Consider the following 18,143-nt stretch of genomic DNA (forward strand, 5'->3'; position numbering starts at 1 on the left):
TGTGTGTGTGTGTGTGTGTGTGTGTGTCTGCCTGTGTCTGCATGGGGTTTGTGTACTGTGTGCAGTGTCTCCAGAAGCCATAGCTGTCACATCTCCTGGAGCTGGAGTGACAGGAGTTACAGGCTATGGTGAACTGACCATGTAAGATGAGGCCTTTTAACTGAGTAGAGGAGGCAACTGGAGGAAACATTACCCTGTGCAGGTTGCCCCTGAAACTTAACTATGTATCTCAAATTAAATTCATGGTGAATTCCTGCCTCTGCCTCTTGACTGCTGGGATTCCAGGTATAGATACTCGGTCCAGTACTTTTGTATTATGAGCAGCTGTATAACCGGAGAAATTGATCCATTTGGATAGTTCTGCTCATTGTGCTTTTGCTATATGTTGGCACGAGGGAAGTTCTTAGTGAGGCTGCAGTTTATTGGGTGAAGGATACTACACACATATATAAAGAGATTTGATGCCCTATTCTGGTATACAGGTGTAGAGCCAGGCAGATCTTGGAGTTCAAGGCCAGCTGGGGCTACCAGGAGAAAACCTGCCGAATGAATGAATGAATGAATGAATGAATGAATGAATGAATGAATGAATGATAGAAACTATATTGGTAGAAGACACTATGAGGGGATAATGATGAGGTAGAAGGAACTGGACGGTGGTGGCACACGCCTTAAATCCCAGCACTTGGGCGGCAGAGGCAAAGTCAGAGGCAGGTGGATTTCTGAGTTCAAGGCCAGCCTGGTCTACAAAGTGAGTTCCAGGACAGCCAGGGCTATACAGAGAAACCCTGTCTCGGGGAAAAAAAAAAAAAAGGAAATTTAGAATATTGATGGGTATTTTCACCTGGGAGCAGAAGTCATCCCGTTTTTGCCATGGTGGAGCACATCCTGGCTGCAGCCATCCCATGGTTGTGCTCTGCAGTGCAAGCTGGCCTCCACTTCCGAGTACTGAGACTGCAGGTGTGCATCACATACCTGTCACAGTTTTACATTCTTATCTCATATACACATCCCAATTGCAGTGTCCGTTTTGAGCTATCTCCTGTTCCTCCCAGCCTGCCCCCCAAAAGAACACCAGGCTTACATGGCATAACAAAGCTACAATAAGATCAGACACCATAGCATCACATCAAAGCAACCCAGTAAGAAGAAAAGGCAAGAGTCAGGGTCAGCCCTCATTCCCCATTGTCAGGATTCCTACAAGAAGACCAAGCTACTCAGTCATAGCGTATATACAGAGTCAGACCCCTAGAGGCTCCTGACCTCTGTGGGACTTGGTCTCCTAGTTTATCCCCAACCCCTTTGGCTCCTCTAGTCTTTCCTCCTGCGCCTCAAGGACTCCCAAGCTCCGCCCAGTACTTGTGGCTGTGGGGCTCTGTTCCCATCAGTTGCGGGGTGAAGTCTCTTGGTCTTTTTAATGACAGTTCTGCTAGGCACTGGTCTTAGACTCTATAGGCAGGACAAACTGTAGGTCAAAGGCTTTGCGGCTGGGTTGGTGTTCCGATCACTCCACTCCTGACCTTGTCTGGTTACATAAGATGGCCTGTTCACAATCAATCCACGGTCCCCATTACTAGGAGTCTTTGCCAGGGTTACTCTTGTAGATTCCATGGGGTTTCCACCTCATCCCCAAATGCCAATTCCAGTCATTTCTCTCATTTTTTTTCTCCCTCTCTCTCTCCCCAGCCTGGTACCTCCTGTTCCCAACCCCACCTGCCCTGTTAAGTTTTTTTCTTTTTCTTTTTGGTTTTGGTTTTGGTTTTTCGAGACAGAGTTTCTCTGTATAGCCCTGGCTGTCCTGGAACTCACTTTGTAGGCCAGGCTGGCCTCGAACTCAGAAATCCACCTGCTTCTGCCTTCCAAGTGCTGGGATTAAAGGTGCGCACCACCATTGCCTTGCTCTGTTAAGTATTTTTACATTCATTTTTGTGTGTGTGTGTACATGTCTGAGTATGTGTGGGCATAGAGGACAGCTGGCTGATTTTTCTCCTACTGTATGGGTCCCAGGGATGGTAGCAGTCTGGCCAGCCTAAAGTAGGTAAAGTGTGTGCTGGAGGTGGTGGTCGTCTAGGTACACACTTTATCCCAGCACTCAGGAAGCAGCTGCAGGTGGGATCCTGTGTGTATGGGACCAGGTGGGATGGAAGACCAAACAGAACTGCTTTGTGGAGTCAGTTGCAGGGATTAAAGTCAGGTTGCTAGACTTGTTCAGTAACCTTTTTATCTGCTGAGCCATCTCACCAGACCCTAAAGTAAAATGCCCTAAATATACTCCCTGACAGTGACAGTAGGACTGCAGAGGTGGCCCAGCCGGTAAAGGGCCTTCCTGCCAAGCCTCATGACTTGAGTCTCCAGGATCTGTATGGTGCCATGAGGGAACTGAGCCTCGCACCCCAAGTAAATGATGCACGAAGATTTAAAAAGAAGCTAAAGTGAAATTCATATTGCTCCCGTGATAGACACAGTTAGCCTGACGTCCTAATCTGCTGTCTCAGAAGCTCGCTCCTGAGGAGCAGGAGTGTTGGGAGCCCTGGCACAGCGCCTCACTGTGCACATTGTTGGTGCCATTAACAAGTCTTGCTGGAGGTCGGCTGGTGGTTTTGAGAAGAGCTGTTAGCTGTCTGGTCTGCCTTACAAAGTCTGATGGTGGGAGTGTTGGTAGCTTGTGTTGATCACAACTCTGATCGAATAGTCCCAGATTATCCTCTGTCTCAGTCGTCTTGTTCAAGAATGGAGGCTCTGCCCTCCTGACATGTCTGCTCTTTCTACTTCCCAGAGACTCCCATCTCTGCACATTACAAGTAAAGTTTCTACTTCTAACCACACTGATGTGAAGCTTTGCAGGGAACCTGTTTGGATTCCTGGGATGGTTTATCTTTCCAGCAGGCCTAGACACCATTGCCGGTCCTCCCTAGATTGTCCCTTCTAGACTCAGAAGGTTTCTTTCCCAGTGTTAGGGTGATGCTTGTGTGAATGGATTGATTGACACCTTTTTAGGTGTCCAGATTATACACATTTCCATCTGTCCCCTAGTACCATCCACAGAGCAGACATTCTCTGTAAGACATTCTCTGCCTTGCCCTTTCGTGACCTAGAGACAGGATTTGGTGAGAAGCTGTGGTGATGTTGGTGTATCACACTGCTTCTGTGTGCTGTCAGCGATGGCATGTGGAAGAGTTTGCCTGTGTCAAGGTGCTAAGTACCGGGCTGCCAGGTCCCGAGTGATTGGGCTCCTTTCCAGCCATGGTTGGTTTTTTCTTGCTGTTTGTCATCACCATCTGGGGAGAGAACCTAGCAATTTATTTTTGGGGGAAGTAACCTTGCCTCGTTATAACGGTTGCATTGGCTAGCCAGAGGCCACGGGCACAGCAGATGGTGATTGCCACCAGCTAGAGCCTCTTGGACTTCAGTGACCAGAAAGATGCTGCAGCACGGTGGTGTTTGGGTTTGTTCTGTCAGCTGACTAACTTCTCAGACACCCCCAAATCCTAAATACATAATAGAATTAGCAGGAAGAAGTATTTGAGAGGTTCATAAAATTTGCCAGGTTTTCACAAAGTAGCCAGACCTATGTTTTCTTCCTTCCTTCTTACAAGGAAGGTGACTTTAAACCATTAACTCATTTGCATGGCACACTGTAAAAAGACAGCCAAGGGCCCAGCCCTTTCCTCTGGGGGACTCTAGCTCACTTCTCCCAGTTGTGCTGGCTCTTCAGTTCCCACTGTTAACAGATGGGGTGTGGGGGTTGGGCTCATCCTGCCTACCTGATACCCTGGGAAGGAAGGAAAGAAGGAAGGAAGGACTCTATGGTAGCCTGTTCATATGTCAGCAGGAGTGTGTTTTCAGTATCCCTGTCTCGTTTGCAGTGTATTTAGCAGTGGTAAATGATTGAAAGCATTCCTGCATGGTTTAGTTGAGATTGTAGTGAATCTTTGTGTCTTTCTGGGAATGTGATATCATGGCAAGTTGCTTCTGCGGAGCATAAAGGAAGTGTTGAGTTGATGCAGTGGCTTCTGTTGGCTTTGATAATCTGTTAAGATTTGTTTCTGACTTCTCTCGCAGCTCCCTCCATACAGTGGGACTCTGTGTAGCATACAGGCTGAAGATGACCTGCCAGATGGTAAGCCGGGTCGCATGGACTGGGTGGGCAGGAAACCTGCAGACACTGGGTCATCTTTTCTCAACTCAAATTTTTATTTATTCATTTATTTTGGAGTGTGCTTTTGTGTGGAGGTCAGAGGTCAGCTCTCTGGAATAGGCCCACTTTTGCTTTTACTTGGGTTCTGGGGATTGGACAGAAGTCATCGGGCTTGTGCAGCAAGTCTCTTGCTGAGCTGTCTCCCCGATCTGTCTGTGTTGAGTCCTATCCTTTGTAGTTTAGCAGACTCAGGTTTGTGATCTTAGTTCAGCCTCCCCAGAGCTGCAATGTCTGTTCAGCCGGAGTCAACTTTAGAGCTTGAAGCTTCTGCTCAGAACTGCAGCTCACTTAACTTCTGTTTCCATTGCTGTGAACCGACACCATGACCAAGGCAGCCAGTATGAAGGCAAACATACTGGGGCTGGTTTACAGGTTCAGAGGTTCAGTCCATTATCATGGAGAGAAGAATGGCAGCATCCAGGCATTCGTGGCACTGGGAGCTGAGAATTCTGTATCTTGTTTAACAAGGCCACACCTACCCACAGTGCCACAGCCCACAGGCCACGCATACTCAAACCACCACAACTACCAAGTCACTCACGGGCAGGTGTGCTTTCAAGGTTGTGCCATGCTCCAGAATCCTGGCATGTGAGTTGTGGTCAGGAGAGAGGTGCTCAGTCTCCTGCAGGCCCTGGTGTTGTGGGGGTGTCATCCCCACATGGCTGTGCTCAACTCTGCCAGGTCCAGGGAGCTGTTGTAGCTGTTGGTGTTCATGTCCCGTCTGTTCCACATGCCTGGGCATTTAGGCCTCCAGCATGAGCCCTGGCTGCTTGACGGCTGGCTCAGGGTCATGTTTATCAAGGCGGAGCAGTGTTAGTTACTGAGGTGCGTTTAACATATCCTGGCACGTCCACGTGATCATTTCTAGTCAGGATTGTTTTAGGTTCCTTGCTTCCAAGAAAAAGAAAGTTTTTTTTTTCTTCCTCTTTTGACTAGAACTAGGGATTAGATTCCACGTTTAGCTAGCATGTCAGACCTGTGTTAATTATAAATCAGGCTCATGCATGAACTTGAAAAGACTAAGACAGCCTTATCTACAGGAATATCTCCCAAAGTGAGTAGGAATGCTGGCAGTCTGCAGTTAGCTCTGACGGGCGATCCTGAGGGCCAGGGCAGGCTTAGTAACAGCTTAGCATAGTTAGCAAAGAGAACAGAGCTGCAGAAGCTGTTCTTTGATCTGCTGCTGTCCAGCTCCAGTGTGGGCCCGCGGGTCATTGCTGTGTGTGCCTCGCACGCAGTGTCTACCGATGGCTTGCACCGGTAATGGTTATTCTTTACCCTGTGGTAAGACGTCTGGGGTCCTACTGCCGGCTTGCACAGTTAGTCGGTACAACCACTTCAGGGCTCTTGTTTTTTGTTTTCTGTAGTGTTTTTTTGTTTCTCTCTGCAGAGCAGTAGTTGTCAGCCTGTGGGTCACAGCCCTTTAGGGGTTGAGTGGCTCCTTCACAGGAGCACACCAGATGCTCACATTATGATTTATAACTGTGACAAAATTGCAGTTAGGAAGTAGCACCAAAATAATTGTATATTTGGGGATAAATACAGCATGAGGAACTGTATTGAAGGATCGCAGCATTGGGAAGGTTGAGAACCACTGCCCTAGGACCTTCCATACCGAGTCTGCCTCCTTTTTAGACTGCCTGGACGTGGGTGGCAGGGACCACATCCATATCTGATTGTCTGCCATGACCTAGTGTCTATTTAGAATGTGTGTACATGAGGAAGAGCTTCCTTCTTGTCTGTCTCCCAGCGTGGGCAGTCACAACAGGCGACCTCAGGGCACCGCAGCCGTGCCTTATCTGCCACCATTTTTGGGGCAGCTGTGAACCTTGAAGCAGTGCGTACTTGCTGTCCATCCAGTTAACTGTTGAAGCCCTACTGCTGTCTGGATAGCCTCCTTGGGAATTGTGCACAAGTGTGCACAACAGTGTTTACATTAACTGTTCAGTCTTCTCCGTTTATGCGTATATCTGTATCCTGTGTGTGTGCCTGGTGCCCAACGAGGACATGGAATCTCTCTCTCTCTCTTTTTTAAGATTTATTTATTTATTTATTTATGTAAGTAAGTACACTGTAGCTGTCTTCAGACACTCCAGAAGGGGTGCATCAGATCTTGTTATGGGGGGTTGTGAGCCACCATGTGTGTGGTTGCTGGGATTTGAACTCTGGACCTTTGGAAGAGCAGTCGGGTGCTCTTACCCGCTGAGCCATCTCACCAGCCCACATGGAATCTCTTGACCTGGAGCCCCATATAATTGTGAGCTCCCATGTAGTTGCAGGGAATTGAACCTGGAAGAGCAGCCAGCGCTCTTAACCACTGAGCCATCCCTAGCCTAGGCTGCCTGGTTTTCCCCGAGCTCCTTTCCCAGCAGAGATACTTTCACAAGCCCAGGGTGTTGTCTTCCTTAGGCGGTGCTGGGCTATTCAGAGTCACATCTGTAGGCCTCTCTTTTCACCCGAAGGTTGGGTCTAAGTCTGAGCTTTATGCTGTGAGTGTACATACGAGAGAGAGAGAGAGAGAGAGAGAGAGAGAGAGAGAGAGAGAGAGAGAAGAAGGAGAGAGAGGCGAAGAGCATCTCTCACACTTAACTACATTGGATCTTCCCAGTGTCCTGCCCAGATGGGAGCCACACTCCTACACTGTCCTTCATCCTTCCCATTATNGAGAGAGAGAGAGAGAGAGAGAGAGAGAGAAGCCTGAAGTACTGTGCTGTGATAATCAAGTCCCACCTAGAGAGCATTGTTCTGATAAGACTTAGTTTAGCGTGGATGTGAAAGGCGCTTTCTTTCTACTGGAATAAGCAAGCAGTCCTGTAAGCTTTACAGCCCAGCACAGTAAACCCGAATGACTTCACAGCAGCATTCGTGTCTCAGCGGAGAGTCATCCCAGCACAAGCACATTATAGTCTGTGGCTGGCAGCTCCAGGCATCGTGGATGTGCTGGATATGGAGTGTCATAGAATCGAGACTCTAGGTGTAATAGAAGCCATTGCTTATTGGTAATCCATTCTAAAGTGAGGGGAAAAAAATTGCCCAGTCGGTGACCTGGTGGAAACACAGGCAAAACTGCTGTGTAACTGCTGTGTCACTGTTGGGACAGGATTGCCTTTCGTCCTGCCCCTCCACCCCACAGCATGTTGTTGGCTTAATGCTGGACCTTCATTTCCCCGCACAAGCCCTCCAGGATTAAACATCCTTAGAACATATTTTTTGGGTTATAAGTCTGACCTTGAAATGAGGGACTTAAAAACTGTTGCTACCATGTACCACAGTTTAAGGCATTAATTTTAGATGCATGGCTGTTTCACGAAACAACAGGCGCCTCCCATGTTGTTGAAGGATACAGTTGATTCTAGTAACCGACTTGGGAAGATGTCACCTTGACGCGTGTGGGAGGTGCAGGCTAACGCTAACTGGGAAGAGCACATACTGGAGCTTGCAATGGGAATTTCCAAATTCAAAGCCCTGGGCAGGCGCAGTGTTTGACGCCTGTGATCCTAGGCCCCCAACAGGCTGGGGTGGCTACACAGTAGACCCTGCCTCAGATTCCCTCAAAGTTTACTTCTGACTTTGGTTTTGTAGGCTTAAAAAGTGGCTCTACCACCCCCCACCCCCCAGCCGTCTGAATTGAGTCACTAGCTAGCTGCTGTTGAGGCGGGCAGCATCTAGACCTCTCCTGTGCACACAGCCTGCCTAGGGGGCCCTGGTTCTGCAGCTTCCCAGGAGAAGCTGATGTGACAGTGTCTCAGGTTGTGCCACCAGAGCCCACGTTCCCTCTGCTCAGGCATGAAGCACCATGAGGACGACATGGAGGGACAAGGTCTCACTATGCTGTCCAGGCGGGGACCTTTTATGCCTCAGCTTTGTGTGTCAGGATTACAGGGGTGAGCCAGCCTCTGCTCCTATACCTCTGAAGATGAGAGTGACTCCAGGCAAGCGTGCTGCCTGCCGCTGACCTAAGCCGCAAGATGCTTGTGTGTGGGTTTGTACAGTGAGGCTGCCAGCAGCCACCATGGAGTGGAGGGTGACATTGAGTTCCTAATTCTGCGTCAGCCACTCCAGGACTGAAACCACAACCCGGTAATTTTTAATTGCAAATTTAATTTAATTTCTACCCTCTGTTTTTTAAACTCTTAGTTACCCAGATATCCAAGGATGAGGATAGACTTCTATTTTTTATATAACCAAGTAGGTCTTGTTTTATAGATGTAATTTTCAACAGATTAGGCTAAAGTCTGTCATAGCCCTGTTAGGAAATAATACAAAGTGTCACCTCTCAAAGAGGACCAGTGCTTTGGGTACTATGCACCTTGCCCCCTCTACTCTAGATGTACAAGCGTTTGACTGATCATTTCTTCTCAGCAGGACAAGAGCACCAGAGGATCGAGTTTGGTGTAGATGAAGTCATTGAACCTAGTGAGGGCCCGCCAAGAACCCCTAGCTACAGTATTTCAAGCACCTTGAACCCCCAGGCACCCGAATTTATCCTTGGTTGTACGACTTCCAAAAAGACCCCTGATGCTGTTGAAAAAGATGAGACCTACAGCTCCATTGACCAGTACCCGGCCTCGGCCTTGGCTCTGGAAAGCAACTCTAATGCAGAGGCCGAGACCTTGGAGAACGACAGTGGTGCCTGCAGCCTTGGTCAGAGGGAGCGGAAAAAGAAGAAGAAGCGACCCCCCGGGTACTACAGTTACCTGAAAGACGGTAGTGAGGACAGTGCCTCCCCAGCCGCCCTGGTCAATGGCCATGCCACCTCAGTGGGCACGAACAGTGAGGGTGTGGAGGATGCTGAGTTCATGGACATGCTTCCTTCAGTCATGCCCAGGACTTGTGACAGCCCTCAGAATCCCATGGACTTCATCAGTGACCCTGTCCCTGATAGTCCTTTCCCCAGGACACTAGGAGGTGGTGTCAGGACTGCAGGGCTGTGTGAAGGCTGCCATGAAGCCGACTTTGAGCAGCCCTGCCTCCCTGCAGACAGCCTGCTAAGGACAGCTGGGACGCAGCCCTGCGTCGGCACTGATGCTACTGAGAACGTCGCAGTTGCTAATGGAAAAATACTTGAATCCCCGGGCGAGGACACTGCTGCCAATGGGGTAGAGCTGCACCCTGACGGGGGTGCAGACTTGGACCCTGCAAAGCCGGAGAGCCAGTCACCTCCTGCCGAAAGTGCGCTCCCTGCCTCTGGCGCCATTCCCATTAGCCAGCCTGCAAAGTCCTGGGCTAGCCTCTTTCATGATTCTAAGCCCTCTTCCTCCTCACCCATGGCGTATGTGGAAACTAAGTGTTCCCCCCCTGTCCCATCCCCCCTGGCCTCTGAAAAACAGATGGAAGTCAAAGAAGGGCTTGTTCCAGTGTCAGAGGATCCCGTAGCCATAAAGATTGCAGGTACAGTTAAACGACAGGCTGAGTGGACCTGGGAGCCGGCTGTTGGTACCCAGTGGTGGTAGCTGACCGGTGTGGAAAGAGTAGCGAAGTCTTGTATGTGTTAATGTTTTCCAGTTGTCAAACGGTATATGTAGGAAGGAAGATGGAGGGGAGAGGGTGCTGTGCCTTATGTAAGCAGGGAAAACCCGTGGCTGTTATGACTTTGTTCTTACTGACAAACTCCATGTCCATTTCTTGGCGCCATACTGTTGTCACGTTATGGCACACATGCCCTGTGCTCTAGCTAGGATGTCCGTCAAGTCTGGTGAGCCTTCCCAGCTCACACTCACTGTGCACGCTCTTACTGTATCTACAGAAGAAGACACTCTAAAAAATAATGCATCTCCCCCCCCCCCCCCCCAAATCTTCCCTTAGTGACTTTGGGTTCAGTGATGATGGATTTCATTCAGAATCACAGCAAAAAAGTAAGGGTAGAAGTCAGTCAGGCGCCGGATGCGTGGTGTGGTGCAGAAGCAGGACTTAAGGTCCCCTGGAGTGCTCAGCGTCCCTGCAGACATTAAGGCGTATCCTCTTGATGGTTGGGGTGACAAGTTTAATTACATTGGAAACAGACCTGTAATTCCAGCGCTGGCTTGGAGGCAGAGGCAGGAAAGGAAGAGTGGCAGTTTAAAGCCAGCCTGGCTTCAGTGGCAAGACCCTGTCTCAAAAGAAGCCAAAACAAGGATGGTAGCATGTTATACTGGATGTGATAATACTCTTCTAGTATTCTTAGTGTTCTAAGGTCTCTTCAAATGAGAAAATTGATGAAATTTTTATTGTTTAAGGCTTCATATGTACGTTGGTCTTTGGTATAACGTCTTATCATGTAGCCTAGGCTGCTCTTGTACTTGATTTTAGCCCAGGCTGTATTCAAAGTGGCCTTTTCCCTGCTCTTACCTCCTGATCAGGTGCTGGGATCACAAGGTATGCCACTGTACTCTGTGGGGATCATTATTTTTGACTTTTATGTATATGGGTCTTTGCCTTCATGTATGTCCAGGCAACACTTGTGTGTCCATTCCAGAAGATGCCAGAAGAACTCATCAAATCCCCTCCAACTAGAGTTGTAGTCTGTGGTAAACCCTTGTGTGGGTGCTGGAGATCCAAGCTGGCTCTTCTGGGATAGTGGATGGTGTTGTTAAAGTACAGTGGTCTTCGTCTCTGCACCCCAACCCCCAGTACCTTTTTCCTTTTTTTTTTTTTTTTTTAATTAAAATTTTATTATGTGTGTTTCTGCATGTGCGCCATGTGGGTGCTAGGAATTGACCCCACCCACATCTAAAAGAGCAACAAGTGCACTTAACCTCTGAGCCATCTATCCAGCCCATTTTTCTTTTCAGTTTCTCTTTGTATCACATGCCTTTCACAGATTGTAGAGTTTTACTGCCAGTCTCCCAGGTGCTGGAATTCTACATGCATTGCTCCACTCCCTGCCTGATTCTTACTGCTCAGGGCCTACTGCCCAGGGCTCCCCTGAAGGGCGGCAGTCTGGGGACACAGGGCATGGAGCTTCTCCTGAAGTGCCAGCATTCTGGTCTTGCTTTCAAAGAACTTTGAATAGAGACTCTAAGGTGCTGAGCCATTTCTCCAGCCCCAGGAGGACAGTGGAATAATTATTAGGGAAAGAAAAATCTAGGTATCTCTTCTCCACCTGCCTGTAAAGAGTTGCCCCGCCCTTAGGATTCCCAGAAGGCAGTGGTTTGAGCTCTACCTGTAGCAGTTGGGTGTCCTGTAGGCTGCACAAAGTTGTCTGTGTCCCCTTCTGCTTGCCTGCAGGTATTGAACGGACCACTGGGTGGTGCTGAGAGACGGGCTTGCTATCTTAGAAGGAAAGTGGAACCTGCTGGTTCTTGAAGAGAAGGACCATGCAGAAATGAGCCCTGAAGATGTGGTTTCCCACTTGGGATGGAGTTGATTAGAGTTGGCGTCAGATTGAATTGCACTCTCGGGTCCACGGGGCACTGTCACCTGTGGGAGCCCCCAGGCTGTTGAGGTTACTCTGGTCCACAGAGGCTTGTTCTAGGGCTTAGAGGAACCAGTTTACCCAGTTCCCTTCTGAAAAGGAATTAGCTCTGTCACAAGTGGTACTGGGTTCTTATTTACACCAATGCAGCACACCCAGAACACTGGTCTTAAGGTGCCTACATGTTTTCACGTATGTGTGAGTGGGTGTGCATGCTTGCTAAAGGCATCTCATGGTATCAGAGTCAGCTTTTAGGAAGCCAGGTCTTACTTTCACCTATATTGTCTTTAAAGCAGTGCCTTTTTTAAAAAAGATTTATTTATTTTTTATATGTAAGTACACTGTAGCTGTCTTCAGACACTCCAGAAGAGGGAGTCAGATCTTGTAACGGATGGTTGTGAGCCACCATGTGGTTGCTGGGATTTGAACTCAGGACCTTCAGGAGAGCAGTTGGGTGCTCTTACCCATTGAGCCATCTCTCCAGCCCAAAGCAGTACCTTTTGTTACTGCCACTTCACTGCATATTCTACCCAGGTCAGGTACTCACAGGTTTGGGAGATTCTCACCATAGCCTGCGGTTGGTCTCTCTCTAGCCCCGGAACTAACTTGCTGTGTAGTGATCATGAACTCCTGATACCCACTGTAGCCTCCGAAGTGCTGGCATTACAGGCAAGCATCATCACTTTTTAAAAATATGGCCTAGTGCCTGTGCCAAAGCAGGTGTGAATGTCATGGTACCCCCATTCCTTCCAACCTTCAACTGACCCAAGAAGGCTTTGTCTCTCACACCACTAGGAAAACAGAATCCCCCCCCCCCCCTTGTGGCTCTGACTTCTGGGCCAGGCATCCCACTGAGCAGTGTACTCTGGTTTCCACCCTCTTACCCAGACCTCTGGCTTGCTTCTTCATATTGATACCGATAGTATGCACTCGGAAGCCGAGGGGCGTGTGTGACCGTGGGACTGCGGCACGCTGATGCCTACCTGTAAGTCGCCATTCATAGTGTTCATGTTTCCTGCTGTCCTTTCTGTTCCTCCGGATAGACAGACACCTTTCCCCCACTGCCTGTTTTCTGATGTCTGTGCCTCCAGTCATCTAGCTGCTCTCTCAGTACGGTCTGTAGACCTCGATTAGGTGAATCATATGCCCCAGACACATTTAACTGACCCTGCAGCGTGTGGCACTGTCCACCGGGACAGTGAGCCCTTCATTACCCGTCTGTGAGCTGGCATGGAGCAGGGCTAGCTGGGCTTCGGTGCAAGCAGGACACATGAGCTGTTACAGAGGTCAGCCGTGGTAGGGAGAACAAGCTTCTAACTCTGTAAAAGCTTGCCACATCATTGATGGCTACTGTAGAGCCTGTGGCGTTGGTTTGGGGTGCATTTTTGTTTGAACACACAGGTTTGGAGGTTACTGTGATCATTGCTATACTGTGGATCCTCGCTTAGCCCAAGAGCAGGTGACAGAGGCAGTGGGAGGGGGAAAGGGAGCGCCCTGCCTTACAGAATATTTAAAAACATTTCTTCCTTAGATTTATTTGTTCCTTCTATGTTTGCAAGCATGTTTGTGTATGTACAAGTGTGCTTGTGAGGTCAGGTTGTGGAAGTTGGTTGTGTTTCTACCACAAGGGGCTGTGAACTAAGATCATCAGGCCCAGCAGCAAGTGCCGGGAATGGCTGAGCCAGCCAGGTAGATCCACAGTTGTGTCTGGCTCAGTGCTGTGACTTTAGTTTTCTCATCTGTAAGATGGTGTCAGAGTCCCTATTTTGGCAAAGTTATGACTACACAGTTGAGTGTTACTGGACGGCTCCAGGATTGGTGGGAGCTGTCAGCATGCGTCTTCCTGTCCTAGATCCCATGCCTTTCACTAGGGGACTGCTCTCAGTGGCTGTGTCTGGTGCTTCTCTGGAGCCTGTAATGGTTTATTTTCTCAGATAAAGTGATCTATGTGAGCCATATCAGTCATTCACTGTGCTTCCTCAGCTTACAGCTTTTTTTTTTTTTTTTTTGGTTTTTCAAGACAGGGTTTCTCTGTAGTCCTGGCTGTCCTGGAACTCACTTTGTAGACCAGGCTGGCCTCAAACTCAGAAATCCACCTGCCTCTGCCCCCCAAGTGCTGGGATTAAAGGCGTGTGCCACCACCACCCATCCAGTTTACAGGTTTCTTAAAGGTAGAAAAAAAGTGGTTTCTAGGGTGTCAGGAGAGAACACCCCCACCCCCACCCCACCCCCCACGCGCGTCTGAATGGAGTGGGGAGTTAGCGTTCAGAACAGACGAATGGCTGATCTCACTTCCGACTGGAACCGTGACTGGCGGGAGCCACTGCTGTCACTTTTGTGTTCGCGTGAGTCTCCCATGCCCGTACATGGATCCTGGTGCTGTGAGCGCCCACTGTGGTCTGCCGGGTTGTTTTCTGGGAGCCCGGTGGCACACTCCTGCTCCATAGCCCCTTTGAAGCTGTATCTAGGGGACTTTGCTGCTGGTGAGGCATGCTGCCAGCCTTGTAGGGAAGCCAGCATCTTCTACCTCTGCTCTCTGCTGCTAGTGATTGCGTCTGTGTTTCTGGCCATGGAGCGTCCTAGTGTAAACTGAGAGGATAACTGTAACTGTTGATGTTCAAGACAACCGTCCCCACCCCCATCCCCATTTAGTAGCAAAGCCGGTGGGTGCTAAGTTCTCCTGAAGGAATCTCTCAGCACTTCAGAAACGTCCGTGCATGGATTCTGGTGCTGCTGACTGCAATGTTGTTAATGTCTTCATTTGCTTCTTCACTCTTGCAGAGTTATTGGAGACTGTAACCCTAATACATAAGCCAGTGTCATTGCAACCCCGTGGGCTGATCAATAAAGGAAACTGGTGCTACATTAATGCCGTATCCTTCCTGGCTGCCGACCCTGCGCCTGGCCACCACGCACACTCTCTGGATGTGTGACTTGCCACGGTGTCCCCAGGGCTGCTGGCCTGAACACTGAGACTGGGCCATCACTCGGTCTGCCTGCCTCCTAGCCGGTGGTGCTCTGGAGCCTGTCCACCCTCTGTCCGAGGACTGATCTGTTGACTTGTGAAGGGTAGAATCAGGCATGTTCTGTTCTTGTTGGCGTGGTCATAGACAGTAGCACAGAATGGCCACATAGAACTGCGTTCCGCGGCCGACAGAGGGTCCTTACTTGGCCTTTACATGTGGTTTACTCCCCTTTGTGTTTACATATCCACGGAGCTGAGTGTCCTTGGCTTTGGCTTATCTCGGTTTTGTTTTTAATGTGCCTTTAGAAAAGTTCTCTGTGCCCGTTTCATTTCCTTTACACTTCCTTACCGCGACATTTAGACCCTGCAGGCATTGGTGGCTTGCCCTCCGATGTACCACCTGATGAAGTTCATTCCTCTGTACTCAAAAGTGCAGCGGCCTTGCACATCAACGCCCATGATAGATAGCTTGTAAGTAAATGCTCGCACACGTGCCAGTGGTTGGGGGCTCTCCCTGCAGTGACGGGAACTCGGGCCGTTTGGCCAAGCAGATGCTCCTGGGGATGACGTCAGCTCTCAGTTCTTTATTCGCTACAGAGTGCTCCACTGTCTCCCCTGCCCCGCTCTTAAGTTTGAGTGAATGAGTGTTTTGTCTGCATATATGTAAGGGTACACACCACGTGTGTGCAGCGCCGATGGCGGCCAGAAGACTTCAGATCCCCTGAACCTGGAGTTACAGCTAGTTGTGAGCTGGCAGTGGGTGTTGAGAACTGATCCCTGGTCCCTTGTAAGAGCAACAAGTCTCTGAACTCCCAAGCCACCCCCACCCCCCACCCCCAGCCTCTGGAGTCCCCTGTAAAGGGAGACACTGTTGGGATTTTCCATGGAAGCTGATGTGGGATACAACTGGAGAGTTTGCTGCCCTTCAGATTCAGTAGGAAACCCCGTACTGTTTACCAGCGTAAAATGCCATCTGGAGATGCTCCCATAACGTGTAAATTTTAACGTAAGAGCCTCTGGGTGCTGTTCCAGCTGCTGGTTATGTGCCGCCGTGCCCAGGCCTGCTCCTAACGTGTGCTCTGCTTCGCTCTCTCTTTCTCCATCTAGTGTTCGGCTCATGAATGAGTTTACTAATATGCCAGTACCTCCCAAACCCCGCCAAGGTGAGTCAGAGCTCGCAGCCGGGATGCCTTGTCATTGGGAACATGGAGTGAGGGGACCTGCGTGTGGTAAATGTGGTTTTACTGACACAGTGTCTATTAAAACCAAGGTGTTTTCCCTGTGTGATGGGAGTTTGGGTGGCTTTGGCTTCTCTATGCTGTCTCTTTAGTTACCAGAACCTTCTGTTCTTCTTGCAGCTCTCGGGGATAAAATCGTGAGAGATATCCGCCCAGGAGCTGCCTTTGAACCCACCTACATATACAGACTCCTGACAGTCATCAAGTCGAGCCTGTCTGAGAAGGTCTGCAGTGCTCTGCGGTTGCTATGGAAACTGCTCCCAAGAGCTTGGGGAGGGGGCATGCCTGCAGTCCTAGAGCATAGGGGGCTGAGGAGAGGATCTCTGGGAATTCAAGCCTAACCTGGGCTACAGAGCAAGTTGCAGATGACCCTGAAGTGGCTGTTGGCAGGTGCCGTGTGCTGTGACTTGGCGGGGTGAGGTTTATGGTAGAGACACTTGATGACTTAGCATGTGCCAGTTACCCACATTTAACAGCATCGAGAACCGAGGACTGAGTCTCACTGGCTCTGCCAGCCTGTGAATCCTCCGCTGATGGGCAGAGCCTGGCTTCTGAGTCTCACCCTTGTTGCTGTACTATGCTGGGTGGGGGTGGGGGGTTCCTCCTGGTCCTAGCGTGCTCCGCGTCCATCTTAGCCACGCTCAGGCTACAGCAGCGAGTCCTTCATCAACTCGGCCATTGCAGCTCGGTTTTTCCTAAAATACTGCATAGCAGGTTACTAAGGGCAGGCGGGCAGGCGGGCAGGCAGGCGAACCAGGAGGCCTCACAGTGGTCTAGAGCATCCAGCTGGTGTTCCCAGTGCCAAGTCTAATGCATTGGCATGAGCAGTACAGTGCGGGTACAGACAGGAAGGTTACTCAGATGGGAACAATAGTAAGAAAATGCCATTTAAATGAATTGTCTGGAAGCTGTATTGCTTTAAATAGAGTGCATGTCCAGGTACGCAGGAGACACCAGTGCACAACTTTAGCTTTTTCTTTCTCCTCCCTCCCTCCCTCCCTCCCTCCTTCCTTCCTTCTTTCCGAGAAAGGGCTTCTCTGTGTACCTTTATCTTGTGCACTCTGTTGACCAGGCTAGCCTCAAGCTCAGACATCTGCGTGCCTCTACCTCCCTAGTGTTAGGATTTAGAAGCCTGAGCCACCAGCACCCCACTTGAGCCACCAGCACCCCACTTGAGCCACCAGCACCCCACTAGCTTTTTTTCTGTCATACAGCTTTCCTTGTCTTGGAGTTTCACTTCCCACTACTTGGGGTTCGGGGTGCTAGGGATGCCTCCCAAGGGTAGGGAATTGAAGCAGAACCAGCAACAAGAAGTGTAACAACAGTGTGCGGATGCAGTGGAGCGGAGGTGGGAGGCACCCAGGCACCTTCTAGAACTGTGGACGTTTTTTACAGCACGAGTGGAGCTGGTGTCTTTAAGACCAGCTTGGTCATTTCCTAGCAGGAGCTGGGGCAGCTGGTGTGCAGCCGGCATAGTACTGCAGCAGACAGATCAAAACCTCAGACATGCCCCACAGTGTCCTGTGTGGTGGCCCATGTGGTTGGTAGAGGGACTTGGAGCTCCTCAGGAACTGCACTGTAGCTCAGCATTCCAGATGCCTAGGAGGAAATAGGACTAAAACTCAGCACTGCCCTGCTTACAGACACAGTGCCTTATCCCTTCCTGGATAGGTGACTGTCTTTCTGAAGTTCTCAGATACTAGCCAAGGACCAGCCTGGCAAGCAGGCCTGTCCTGGGATTGTGGTTCCTTCTGCTGCATCATGCTGTGTCCTTGTGGGTGTATGTATGCAGGGCTTTTGTTTGGTTTGTCGTTACTTGGCTTGTGCTGGGGATTGTGTCCATGCAAAGCAAGCGTAAGCAAGCAAGTAAAGTAGCCCTGAGCTCTAACTCCTAGCCTCAGTCTCTGTAAGTTGCCTAGGTTGGCTTTGAACTGGGCACACTTTGGAGAGCATATAATAAACCTGTGTACTCCACCCAGAGGCCCCAAGCAGATGGGTGCCCTGCAAGCCCTGTGTAGCTGGTGACTGCTGTCTCAAGATGGTTTTGCGGGTGGAGAGTGTAGGTGCCGTGAGCGCTCGCAGACAGAGCTGAGTGTGTGTGGTGAGTCAGCTTGTGTTGGGAAGTGGCCCTCAGTGTCTGGTTCATGGGCTATGTTTTAAAGCACTTTTAAAATAGTCATTTGTTTGCTGATTTATTTAGAGACTTTCACTTTGTAGCCCTGACTGGTCTGGAGCTAACCGTAGACCAGGCTGATCTAGAACTTAAAGAGATCCCCCTGCCTCTACCTCCCAAATGCTGGGAACAAGTGTATGCACCACATTGCCAAGCCAATTTTTTTTTTTTTTTTT

At 49.8% G+C, this 18,143-nt stretch overlaps 1 protein-coding gene across 2 annotated transcripts in view; it reads left to right on the top strand.

Moving 5' to 3' along the window:
- Window positions 1–18,143, top strand: part of Usp10 (ubiquitin specific peptidase 10) — a 50,948-nt gene that overhangs the window by 25,037 nt on the left and 7,768 nt on the right. The window contains exons 3-8 of one of the 2 annotated variants that reach the window (XM_021220091.1): window positions 4,063–4,120; window positions 8,561–9,589; window positions 14,373–14,464; window positions 14,918–15,027; window positions 15,664–15,719; window positions 15,915–16,018. In XM_021220091.1, coding sequence (XP_021075750.1) covers window positions 4,063–4,120; window positions 8,561–9,589; window positions 14,373–14,464; window positions 14,918–15,027; window positions 15,664–15,719; window positions 15,915–16,018 — 1,449 coding nt within the window. The remainder of the gene's footprint in view (window positions 1–4,062; window positions 4,121–8,560; window positions 9,590–14,372; window positions 14,465–14,917; window positions 15,028–15,663; window positions 15,720–15,914; window positions 16,019–18,143) is intronic. The other variant, XM_021220092.1, reaches the window with a different exon arrangement.

This window comes from Mus pahari, chromosome 20 (assembly GCF_900095145.1).
Source record: "Mus pahari chromosome 20, PAHARI_EIJ_v1.1, whole genome shotgun sequence".
Taxonomy (NCBI): domain Eukaryota; kingdom Metazoa; phylum Chordata; class Mammalia; order Rodentia; family Muridae; genus Mus; species Mus pahari.